This window comes from Eumetopias jubatus, unplaced genomic scaffold (genome assembly GCF_037043125.1).
Source record: "Eumetopias jubatus isolate StellerSeaLion01/CBP00866 unplaced genomic scaffold, mEumJub1_p1.0 scaffold_3, whole genome shotgun sequence".
Taxonomy (NCBI): Eukaryota; Metazoa; Chordata; class Mammalia; order Carnivora; family Otariidae; genus Eumetopias; species Eumetopias jubatus.
The window spans coordinates 21,819,049-21,832,365 of NW_028274809.1; the positions used below are offsets into that span (position 1 = coordinate 21,819,049).

General features: G+C 41.6%; 1 protein-coding gene across 2 annotated transcripts in view; it reads right to left on the reverse strand.

Moving 5' to 3' along the window:
- Positions 1-13,317, reverse strand: part of XRCC5 (X-ray repair cross complementing 5) — an 88,344-nt gene that overhangs the window by 46,596 nt on the left and 28,431 nt on the right. For both annotated transcript variants that reach the window (XM_028112237.2, XM_088021568.1), the window contains exons 11-14: positions 9,238-9,375; positions 8,309-8,399; positions 5,847-5,980; positions 2,281-2,477 (exon numbers count right to left, since the gene is read on the reverse strand). In XM_028112237.2, the coding sequence (XP_027968038.1) occupies positions 2,281-2,477; positions 5,847-5,980; positions 8,309-8,399; positions 9,238-9,375 (560 nt within the window). The remainder of the gene's footprint in view (positions 1-2,280; positions 2,478-5,846; positions 5,981-8,308; positions 8,400-9,237; positions 9,376-13,317) is intronic.

Genomic DNA, 13,317 nt, shown 5'->3' on the forward strand with positions numbered 1-13,317 from the left:
GTCAAATGGTGCTCTTACCTTTCTGAAATGAAGAAATCACTCCTAACACTCAGGATTCAACAGGTCCAGCATGAATACTAGATCTTCTCAAATACTCAATGTTTTATTGGATAATGATACTATTATTGCTTTGGGTTCCGACTCCTGCCTTCCTTTCAAATAGTTCAAATTGCTTCAGTATCTGTAATTTCGTTGTTAAAATATCTCGAGATGAAGCTGTTGTTAGATGAAGAAACTCTTGTAAAGGTAAATTAACCAAAATCAGATCGCGAGTGGCAAAGCTGGAATAAAAATTGGTGATTCCCAGCTCAGGACTCTTGTCTTGGCCTGACACCTCCTGTAGACATTTGCCCACTCCCCAGTCTTAGCCCCTCACCTCTACAATGGAACTAGGTACTGTGAATACGGAGGTGCTAAATATACACAAAAACAAAGCCAGTTGTTAGCAATTTTTCCCCAGTAGGGAGACCACCTCTAAAGCTGGTTGAAGCCTCATCATTAAACTTGAGGGGTTTAAGAACCTTGCAGAAGGGACTGAGTCATTCTTCTTAAATACAGGAACTACTCAATAAATATTTGTTAAATGAGTCATTTCTGCAGTTCTTAAAAGCCTGGAAGATTTCTGAGAAGAAAGGGTTAAGAATAGGCGTGTGAGGAGGTGTATGTTAGGCATGTAAGTAGGTGTATGTGAGCGAGATAATCCCCAGGCCCCAGGCCGATGACTTGGCATTGTCGCAAACCACTGTGGAAGCAGAGCACAAGCAGCCCGCGATGCGCTCGGGCTTCCTCTTCCTCGAAGAGTGAGCAGGAGGAACAGAGCTGAAGGTGTAATCACTGCAGGGATCAAATCACAGAACAACAGTCTTTGGGGCCTTCATGGGGTGCTTTTTAATCAGCTAACTTGCATTTTAATCAACGGGAGGAGGGAAAAACAGCCCATTTCTTTCCCACAACACCAGAAGGTAATCAAGATCATGAACTGGAGCTTTAGTACACAGAGAAGAGCCACATGACTGTGGCAAGACCACAGCAAACCTGTCTTGGGAAGGAAGGGACTCAGAAGCGTACAGAGCTGTTCTAAAATCCTAATCCAGAGGGAGACAGTGGGTGAGGACAGCAGAGGGAAAGTGGATTCTTAGTGACAGTCTCCCCATGTACAAGACAAGGAACGCACGGCTCTCCAGGGTGTTAGGAACGCACATGACAGAATATACCAATCCCGTGATTTTTGCCTTCCAATTCTGATAAAGCTTGGGGTATTAACCTCTAAAAAGTCACAGAACATGCAAAGCTTTCTATTCAACATGGAAAATAATTCAATAAATTTAAAAATTTACAGAACCCTGTAAAGGTTTCTGAAAGTTATTCTGTACTCCTCCAAGGGGGTGTTTACAAACAATACGCTTTAGTCTGTCCATAAAGATACAGGTGTGGGAAGGAAATCAAAAAAAGGAAAAAAAAATACGGTCTAAAACTGAATCTTAGAATGTAACCTAAAGAAATGAATAGATCATTTTGATTTGGGGAGAAAAGTCACCAATAACTGAACCCACACCTGGTAAAATCAATGTTATCCACCTAAATGATTCGGGATCGTCAACAACTTCTTAGGATTTTTGTTTTGCTTTGAATGGAAACTGACACAGACCGTGAACAGAATCTGATGAGGGAAAAAACTTATTTAGCTGCCTGAAAGCTTGATTTGGTTTAAGCTTGATCACAGGAAAGCATTTTGCAGTCCTTAAACTATAAACCCCTCACTCCTGGTTCACCCAAGTACATCACTGATATAGTAAGAGCCAGGTTTCCATCCTTCCTCCCACTTTTCCTCCAAAAATCTCGCTGCTATTCTCTGATGCCAGCCTCCCAGCTGAGAAAACTTACGACCTTGAGCCCTGTCCTCAGTCCCAGCACCCTACTTTGAAAACAGGAAAAGTTAAGTCTTAGATGTTCAAAAACTGTTTAGCCTTCCCATTAAACATAAATCACCAAGAATGTGATGCTGACCAAAACATCAACAACCCAAAAGATAGCTCTAAATTCCAGGTAGGAAAAAAAAAAAAGGAAAGGAAAGAAAAATAAATTCCAGGTGAATTTGTAAGGATAATAGATCTACAATGGACAGAGAGGAGAAACGACTACTTTCAATGCAAGGGTCAAACATCAAAAGGTTTCTTCCCTCAACCACAGACCCATATGCAACTCTTAATTCCAGAGCTCCTCTAAGACTGCCCAGTCTTACATATTCCAATGTCAAGTGCAACGACATCGAGCACTTACTTGTCTTGGAAAATGTTCTGGGCAGTCACTTGATCCTTTTTCTTGATGGCTTCAGTCAGAGGGAAAACGGTCTTTATTTTAGAGAGCAGAATCTGACATTTAGCTGTCACCTCAGTGGGGGGGTCCAGCATATTCAAAATATGCTGCTGAATAGGGGGCAGAGGCTCCTGGGGATGTAGAGCTCTATGTAGCAGACACTGTGGAAAAGGAAGAGGGTTTTAAAACACAGATGTAGACATCACACATGATCACTAGACTTTTCTGATCAGAGATCCTCTGTGTTTAGTTTTCGAGGGCTATAGGATTCCTACCACCTATAACAGGGAACAAAGAGGTGGCCTTGGAAGCACCTGGGTTAGCAGGACACCGGCAACATCTACAACCAACTGTAAACCAGATCCGAGCCCAGCAGTGCCGTCAGCTACAGACCTCTTAAAGAAGAGGCTCATCTTACAGAAAGAGGCTGCTGCTTCTACCACCCAGACAATACACAAGCCTCCCTAAGATGCATCATTCCAGAAGCATCTAATCCTTTTGGCTTCCCTCAGCAGACTGCTTTCTCCCTTGCGTTATCTTAGACAACAATGTGTAGCAAGTGAAAACGGGGATCAGGTGGAGCTGCCGAGCTCCGAGAGTCCCAGGCAGAAGTCTGCAGGAGAGACAGAGTACTGGTCTGTCCCAAACCCCACAGAGTGCTGAGTTTGGGCTCTTCTCCACTGGTCGATCCACTTCTGTCCATGTGCTCTCCCAGCACTCTTGTCTGGGGACCAAGCCCTCGAGTGGGAGTCACCACAATCACCTTCTAACGGGGCTCCCTGAATCTACTTTCACTGTCCTGTGTAGTTGAAGCCGTCTTAAACCGAGCCCTTCCCACACCCAAAGAAGTCAAGCACACCACAGCGCCTCCCTCATCCGCCAACCTCCTCCCTCACTCACACCCCAGCTAGGCTAGGCTCTTCCTGCTTCACTCCCACGCCAGTGCAGCCCAGGTTTTGGGGCCTGTGTTTATCGCTCTCTCTGGCTCATAGGGCTGCCCCTAGATCTCCACAGAGTTGGCCCTATTTCCATCCTTCTATTCCATCCTCAAATATCACCTCCTCAGAGAGGCTTACCCTGACACTCTACTCCCATCCTGCCGCCCAGCGCTTTCCCATCACCCCTGTTTTATAGTTTGTAAAGCATTTGTCATTATCTAAAATTATCTTATCAATCTTATAGTTTACCTCTTCATTATTTAACCTCCGCTCTTAAAACTAGAGATCTTGTTTGTCTTGTTTACTGCTAAATGTCAAGTACCAAAAACAGTGGGTGGCACATAATAAGCAGCTAACAGGTGTTGGTTGAAGGAATGAGGGACTCTTTTCCGGGACTCTATTTGTTGATACAAGTGTCAGGAAGCAGCACCAAGGACGGGCTGGGATCAAGGCCAGGGCTGGTCTGCACTGCTCCCATGAGTGGAAACCTGGACAAGCCATTCCATTCAGTCACCGGTACTGCTTTCCGGCTATGAAGCCAGCTTTGGCAATGCCAGTATCTGCCCAGAAAAGTAAATACTCTCAAAGGAATATAGGAAGATAAACAATAGGAGGAAGACAGATCTTAAAAGAGAGTTTAAGAGTTGCTTAAAAGAGAAATAAGTTTTAAGACTGTAATCTCGGGCGCCTGGGTGGCTCAGTTGGTTAAGCAACTGCCTTCAGCTCAGGTCATGATCCTGGAGTCCCGGGATCGAGTCCCGCATCGGGCTCCCTGCTCAGCGGGGAGTCTGCTTCTCCCTCTGACCCTCTTCCCTCTCGTGCTCTCTCTCTCTCTCAAATAAACAAATAAAATCTTAAAAAAAAAAAAGATTGTAATCTCAGCTCCTTTGCTATTAAACAGTGTTACTTTCTTGTAACCTCAATTTTTAAAGAATTGAGATTTTTTTGATTGAATGAATTTGATACATATCCCACTTAGTTTTATCTAAAATGTAACCTTTAAAAAAATATGAGTGGTTGATGCTTTAGAACATCTCCTGTAGGGTGATGGCACTGTTTGAAAGAATTGACCTTTTCTTTCCTTTGCTAGAGAATCATTCCAAAATTCGGTTGGAGAACAAGACTCCTACTATGCCCACCTTTAGAAGACTTAAACCTTGATAATTTTAAAGAAAAAAAAACCAGGGAGCTGAAAAGTTCTTACAATTCCAAAATACTGTTTCATATCACAAGGTATATGACTTATACCACCCCATGGACTGTTTTCCGACCCTGTAGAAAATGTAAGCTGAAGTCTCCATTCTAAAAAACAAAAACCTCAGCTTAAATAGTAAATATCGTCTGAGTTGACGTCCTCTAGAACTTTCATGTGCTGCTCCCTCATCTCAATACACCAAACCACACTCTTCCTTCTCCATAGTATATTCATTTGTCTCAGGGTCTCACTCCCATTTTCCGCTTTCCTAATTACTCGACGTTCCCTTGAGCATCAACAACATCAGCTCCTTTAATGTGAAGCAAAAGGAGAAACCAAAGCGATCCCAAACCCTATGAATCTACCCCCAACCTTCTTGTGCATAATTCTTAATTCACAGTGCTCTACCTCAGGTCACTAAATTACCTACAAAGCTTAGAAAGCCCTCAAGATGTAAGCAGTAATCCCACACGCAACACAGCAGACTACTCTGGAAGATTCTGTGATATTCAAGTGACATTTCTGGGAAAAGAACTAGGACAAACAATGGACAAATAGCCTATCCAACCCCCCCACTGAAAAATGAATTCCAGATCTTCAGTATGAATTCTAGGCAGTTCTTTCAAACAGTGTCAAACTGTTATACAGTTCACAAAAATTCTATCTGGATATTAAAAACAAAGCAAAGTCTCCTTCATATAAAACAGAGGAGAAAATCCTAGAAAAGGCATAAAAGAAGAATCTGTTTTTATTAGAAAACTAGCGTTTAAAAAAAAAAAAAGGGTGCCTGGGTGGCTCAGATGGTTAAGCGTCTGCCTTCGGCTCAGGTCATGATCCCAGGGTCCTGGGATCGAGTCCCGCATCGGGCTCCCTGCTCCTTGGGAGCCTGCTTCTCCCTCTGCTTCTCTCTCCCTCTCTCTCTCCCTCTGTCTCTCTCATGAATAAATGAATAAAATCTTTAAAAAAAATAAAAAAAAAACTAGTCTTCCTCCAGAAAAATAATTTTTCCTTTTAAAGATTTTTAATTTATTCATTTGAGAGAGAGACAGAACACGAGAGCTCGAGCAGGGGGAGGGTCAGAGGGAGAAGCAGAGCTCAATCCCAGGACCCTGACATCATGACCTGAGCCGAAGGCAGACGCTTAACCGACTGAGCCACCCAGGCGCCCCGAAAAATAATTTTTCAAGTATCCTAACTTTACTTCTTTCTTTCTAACAGCTCAGAGTACTTTTATCTTTTTTAGTAGGAAGAGGAAGGTATTATTCTTCCATTAAATAAAGCAACTGAGGCTCTCAGACGACAAGGACGCTTGTTTGGGACTGGCCAATTACACTAACTTTTCACTCAGGTCTCTTTCATTTAAAAAAAAAAAAAGTGGTTCATCTTTTCTCTCTTACCTGAAATAATCTCTGAAATTGAGGATTTGGGATTTTGCTGGTTGGAAACAAATCTTCAATGGTGTCCTCCTTTTCATCTTTCTTTACCAAGCTCATGGAGTCAATCAGGGCATCAACAGCACTCAACTGAGCCTCTAAACCAAGGATAAAAAGAGTGCACAAAGCAAAAATGATTACCTCCACTGCTCTCCACTAAAATAAATGCTTTGCATTCATAGATACAGCATTCGTGGCAGGTTATACACTCCAGGCTTGGCCAAAAAATAGTCTCTAGTTATTCAGTCATTTAACCTGAGTCTTCGTGTTCTCTTTCGTAGAAAGAGCTATTTCGAGTAGCTGGCCTCCTAGGTCCACTGGGTGAACTTCTGCAGTGTAATATCATATCAAAAGCAAGAGTTTGCTCCAGAGGAAGCACCACAGCCATACAAAACCCAACTTCTATACGGAGACTCAAAATATTCAGTATTCAATGACTTAGTACATTCAAAACAATTAGTAATTAGCTAAAGGAGAAAAACATGAAAAAGAAAAAGCCAGTACCTTTGGTGATGAGGTGTAAGCTTTACAAGGATTTCCTAGATCTTGTGTCAGAGTGACTTAAGAGGAAGAGTAACCTAACGGGAAGATACCAGTAGACCAGAGAGAGTGGACTCCTTCCCAATCTCCCCAAGTCAGAATGAGCTCTCTCCCCTCACAGACCTCATGGCCTATATGCACACCTGTGTCCCTGTCTTACCCCACTCTGTTCAAACCATAAGATCCTTGACAGCAAGAACACGACATCTTCATCACCTCTCTAATACCTAGCAGAAAGCAAGTACTCCTCAATAAAAACCTACCGACTCAACAAAAAGGGGCACAGTCCAAGGCAATGTGGATGAAAGGCAATACTTTCCAAAAACACTTCTACCTAAACCACCATGTATAACTTCCATTCTGCTGATTCATACAGCAGCTCAGCTGTTAAAAGCTGAAGTGCTGTTTTTGGATCATTCACAGCCATTAGGCAAAAGGTGGAAAAGAGTAAGCAGTTCCTAAAAAGCCCCTTGTGCTTCTGTTCTTCCCTTTTCAAATTATCTCTTTTACTACAAAAGGAAAGAGCGGAGGGATTTTTATCCTGATACATTTCTATCCCATTTTTGGATTTTCCAGGGGAGGTTTCAGACACTGGCACAGCCATCACCATCTTAAACTGACTACTGCAGGGTCCACCTGGCAATAGGTAGGAGGTTGCACCTGTGCGTGTGGAACATTCAGTGATTTCCATTTGCTACATCAAACTACCATCAGGCCAGATCACTCTGGCATTGCACACCTCTATGTAAATATCTACTTGGGGCATATGTCAAACAGTTTTCATGATCCATTTCCCAATGGAGAACGTCCAAATAAAAATATGCAAACTCACAGAAAATAAATCAAGAGACTGAAAGATACTTAATATTTAGATCCTGAGTGAATGATTTATGTCCATGCGATAATTTCTCAACAAAGTTCTCTTTTTTAAATGTCTACTCAATAAATGTTTGAAATTATCAAGACGTAGAGAAATAATACTGTAACACAGTGGAGGCTTCTAAACTTTCAAGTCCATGCCTGGCTCCACCAAGATGCAGAGGGACTCACTTCTAGAAGGTGAAGACACAAGCCCTAGCGTCTATTTGATTCCTGGCTTTTCTACAGCACACTGCTCAAGGATCTAACCAAAAAAACCAGAGAACCCACTTCTGAGACTCACCTCACAACTCCGTAATCCTATATTGACACAGACTTAAACTTTCAAACTGAAACATCTACTCGTTATTTTGTGTTCTTTTTGGTACATATTCTCTACACTGGCCCACTCTGATATTTTATTGCAGCTGTCTTAAACTATGAGCTCTAAGATAGGATTTGTTATCTGTGAGAATCATTCCATGCGGCACCCTGACATTTGTAGCCAGATGCATAATAAAGGTCTTTTCTCATCAAGCTCAAAGTAATTCCCAGAAACAAGGAACAAGGAGGCCTGGAGGGTTACCTATAAACTACAAAAAAAGGACAAAGAGAAAAGTTCATCTCCAGCACTTACTTTTCAGTTCAAAATTAGTTACATCATATTTTATGTAGGACACTAAAGTCACAGCTTTGACACTGCACGTCAATTCACTTCAGCAGAGAGCGAACTGGTTCACAACTAGAGAATGTGCATCCATTTCCAATAAGCTGCTCCCTACCTACAAGCTCTAAGTCAGAGGAGTGAAACCAGACAGTGTTTGGAGAGTTCAGGGCAAATCTATCCCCACTATGAAAAAACATGATGCACCACCTTCATCATCACTGTGTACGAGCACAACTGGAATCTAAGTAACTCCACCCTGTGGAGTCTCCCGGCCCCATCAATGACTGCAGACAGGTGACTTACTTCCCAAGGACAGTCTGCGTGCAGAGCCAATTCATGAGCAAAATGGAAATGAACTCACCCGTGGGAATGTATTTCTTATTATTTTTCAAAGATGAAAACATGTATTGTCGCAAGTCTTCCATAAACGGCAGCTGCACATATATTAAACACTAATGAGAAAGACAGGAGGTAAAAGCAGAAACCAAATTAATGGAAAAAATATAAAAGTGGTCCCAAGCACCATGCAAGTGGCGCAACAAAAGTATTTCAAAAATCAGGCAAGTCAAGTCTGGTACGTGGTAAGTAAATTGCTTTGATTTCTGTTATTCATTGTTTACAACTGTGAAAAGTACAAAGAATATTAAACAACAACAACAACAAAAAACTTAAAAGAAAGACTATCAAAGAATACCTGCAAAATGTGTGACCAATACAACAAATGGAAAAGTCACGGTGACTGGAAGGCATATCGGGAAGTCAAGATATTTGCCTTCTCCTTTCCAGTTCTACCACAGAAAGTTCTCTGAGAAACAGGAGATGGTCAAGAATCTAAGCCTGTATTTTCAACAAGAGAACCCTAAATAAACTGAATTTTTCAACAACCACAACAAAATCATACCCTTGACCTTTATCCATAGTCTTCATTTGTAAAACTAGGGGCACTCTCTATCCCCAATAGGTTCTGCGAGGTCAAGAAGGGTGAGAACTGAGAGGTCACTGGACTGGGCAAACATAAGGTTACAGGTAACCTTCGCTGATTTGATTTAATAATAAGCTCCTCACATACTTTTATAATTTACGTTCTTTCATTACAACTGAAAATGTGGTTCACAAACTGCGTCAGCCTTACTTGGGAATTTGTGAGAAACGCACAGTCTCAGGTAGCGCTCCAGACCTACAGAATCTGAACCCCAAGTCATTCCTACGCACGTTCCCAGTTGAGAAGCACTGTCCGGAATAAAGGAACTGACGGGAAATAATGAACAGTGAAAGAACTGTGGGTTTTACCTCATAGGCGTCCTTGATATAAGGAAGTGCCGCGCCAACCTGAGGATGAGCTTTTCTGTCATAGGCATATCGAACTACGGCCACCATGTCTAATTCATCCAAGGCGTGAATCAGTGAGGAGAGCGCTACCGCAGCTGCCTGGGAAGAGAGCCGCAGGATGAACACGGAGACCGCAAGTGAGCCTTCCTTCCCCACACAACTCAACACAGCCAACCTGGGAGCACGCGCGCATGGAATGCATGGGCCCACCCGTGCACAGAGCTGCACCGTACCGTAAATGCACGGGCCCACCCGTGCACACAGCTGCACAGTACCGTAAATGCACCGGCCCACCCGCGCACAGAGCTGCACCGTACCGTAAATGCACGGGCCCACCCGTGCACGCAGCTGCACAGTACCGTAAATGCACCGGCCCACCCGCGCACAGAGCTGCACAGTACCATAAATGCACGGGCCCACCCGTGCACGCAGCTGCACAGTACTGCAAATGTAGTCTCCTTATGATGTTTCTAACATTTTCTTTTTTCTAGCTTACTTCACTGTAATACGGTATATGAAACACAGCAAGTGACTGTTGTTATTGGTTAGGCTTCTCATCAAGAGTAGGCTATTCGTAATTAAGTTCTGGGAGAGTCAAAAATTATACTGGACTTTTGACTGCATGGGGTGTCAGCACCCCCAACTCTCCACCCTCCACTGTCCAAGGGTCAACCATACTTACAAGATTGTTATCCACTTAGAAAAAGAAAGTTCTTTTGTCTTTAAGTTATACATTGTTTCTACTATGCTTACAACCTATATTATTAGCTGGTAAAACAGCATAGCTTTATTAGCAATGCTACTAAAAATGAAATTCTTTATTGGCAGTTAGATTATCAGTATGGCAAACTTCTGAGCTCTAGTGCTATAAACATTTTTATTTAGAATTTGAGAATTTAGAATTTTAGAATTGAGTTTTGTGCTTACAAAAATTACCCTTGGACTCTATTGTTGATAACCAGATCAAATATATAGACTGAACAGGAAAAATATTGAGTACTTGAGTACTTTTAGTGTTTCCAAAGCCTCAGTTGGAGTTACTAGTATTATAATTTGAAACTGATAATACAATAGAAAACATTAACCTCTTTTTTCTGGATCCTTTTCATGCCAGAAGTTAAAGAGGTTCTGCTAAGTCATTTCTTGGTTATCACCAGAACCATTCATGCCTGATTCACAATGATTTTTGAGTCTCTTCAATATATATTGATCATGTATTGATTAATCTTTTTTCCCCATATTTTGGTCAGATAAATTCAGATGTATATAACAGAATACCTTTTCTTAATTGAACTACACTATAATATCTACATGATTATACAGTAAAGAAAAATATACTGAGCCTAAAAAAAAAAAAGATTGTTATCCACTTTATTCCTATTTCAGATTTTTTTTTTTAAGTGCCCTCTATCCACTTCAAGGCCACACTGTGTATACATTTGCATTTGATCACACTTACTGTAACCTCTTCTGGAACTTTACTTCAATATGTGGCTCCTCTCTCTCATCACTTCAATCTTTCTTCTCTCAATTCATACCCTCAGACTCCAAACAAACTCCAGTCTCAGCCTTCCTAAACAAAATCTTTTTGTCTCCCCCTCCATAAATTACTATCTATTATCTTCCCCTTGACCTCTAAATTTCATGAAATAACAGTCTTGGTGTTTTCACGGCTTACAACACAATTATTCTTCAATCTAATCCAGCTGTTGCCCTCACCTTACTGAAATTACTCTGCAAAGTCACCTATGACCTCCTAATTGCCAATTCTTGGTTCCCATTCTATTTGACCTTTCAGCAACATCTGACCATTCCTCTTTCTCTGCACTTTCTCCTTTGGCTTCAGAAACAATACTCTCCTCTGATCATTCTACTTTGTGGGTCATTCCTCCCCTAACTCTTCTCTTCTTCGACTAATCTTGAAATTCTGTTCTTGGCCTTTCACTCCTCTCACTGTGAAACTCTACTTGGGAATTATTTTATCCAGTCCCATGAGTTGATGAATCAAAAATCTGTATATTCAGCTTTAAAACTCTCCTAAGATCCAGACTTATATTGCCTACTAGCTGGTAGTATACCACAGGTATCTCAAACTGTTCATGACCAAAACTAAACTACTATCTTTCCCTCATTCTCTGCTACTCCCTACCTCATGAACTCCACCTCCCAATCACCCAAACAAGAAGACCTCAAGTCTTCAGTAATGCCACCTGACTCATCCCTCGCCTTCAAGTGTTCACCAAACTTTACTAATTCTACCTCTGTGCTATCTCTCTAATCTATCTCTTCCATCAATACCTCTCCAGTTCACAGAGCTGATCATATCATTCCCTTACATAAGAAACTCCAATGGTTCAGGGCACCTGGGTGTCTCGGTCAGTTAAGTGTCTGACTCTTGATTTTGGCTCAGGTCCTGATCTCAGGGTCATGAGACTGAGCTCCGCATTGGGATCTTGCTCAGCTGGGATCTTGCTCAGCACAAAGTCTGCTTGTCCCTCTCCCTGCCCCTGCTCAAGCGCATGTGCATACTCACCCTCTGTCTTTCAAATAAATAAAAAATCTTTAAAAGAATCTCCAGTGGTTCCATTATCCCAGCCTCAGTGAGCTGACCATTATTCCTGGATAAGTCTTGTACTTTCCCTCCTCTGTAGCTTTCTGCTCTTAGCTAGAATGCCCTCTCCACATCTCTGTCTCTTGAGCTGCTAACCGATTTTCAAGGCCCAGTAAATTGATACCCTTGCCATTTTAGATTTGCTTTAGTCTCTCCCTCTCCATAACTCCCCAAACACATTGTCTGTACTTTTCTCAGTATTATAGTTAACCTTTATCCAAGTTAGCTATGTATATTTTCATTTCCTACACCAAAACCTATGACCTCAATACCTTGTCTTCAAAATCCTCTATAGGTTTAGTGGCAGATTCATTACCTTTTTAGTTCAATTAAAGGAATATTTACTTAGTGCCTGCTCTTTGCTACACACTGTCTTAGGCCCTGTAAGAAAACAAAGATGAGTCCCTGATCTCATTGAACTAATACATTCTTTACTAGCAGAAATGAGATATGTACCAAATACAGAAGATGTACAGTCTAACAAATCCCACTGGAGAGACCAGAGAAGCACAATGGGAGTCTGAGGATGAGATTACTTCCAATTTGTTTGCAAATTTCTATCTGGGTGTCTTTGATAGAACCAAGAGGATATTAAGGAAGGAAGGATGGGGTCTGGGATGACTGTGACTTTATAAGCACAATGCTACACCTGTGGGAAACTCAACTAAAGCTCCATTTCCTTCCCTTCTTTATCTCCTTCTCCTCCACACCCAGTAGAAATCATATACATGTGTAGATTCTCTATACAAAAAAATAATTGCATGATAATGATCAGAGAAAACATATTTTTAAAAGGAATTACTCACAGAATCATAGAATATTTGAGTTGAAAAACAACAGTACTCATCTAATTTAACCACCCACATGATGATGAAATTCCCTCCCCCAAATCTGGCTAGTGCAAATAAAGACTCTGCTGGGAAACATTTAGGAATGGAGATCTGATCATCTCACAAGAAATCAATTCACCTGGAGGTAGTAACCGTTGTTGAGAAAAATTCTTCTTCATTTTGAACAAAACTACCACCTATTGGTAGGAAACCTAGTTTAATTTCTATTCCACATGGTAATTCTCTAATGTATGATGGGAGTATTACATCTGATGTCCCTCCTACTTCCCTACCTACCTACGAAGTTTTCTTAGAAGTCATCACCTGACATAGTTTCCTTACTCCCGTGCCTATCTCAGAAGCTCCAATTATTAGTATGATCCTTTGACTAGGACATCAAGAATGACACCAAAGAGGAGCCCTTTGCCATTAGTAGATATCTATTTTTTTCCTTGAGTGACCTCAAAGTAACCCAATGATCTATAGGGTCTGTATGAGGTGGGTTGGAATTATGCATGCCACAAGGCTGCCCTTAGCTAGCAAGTCTAGATAATCACATAGGCCGTAACACAAAGCTGTTGACAAGAGTCTTCACAGCAT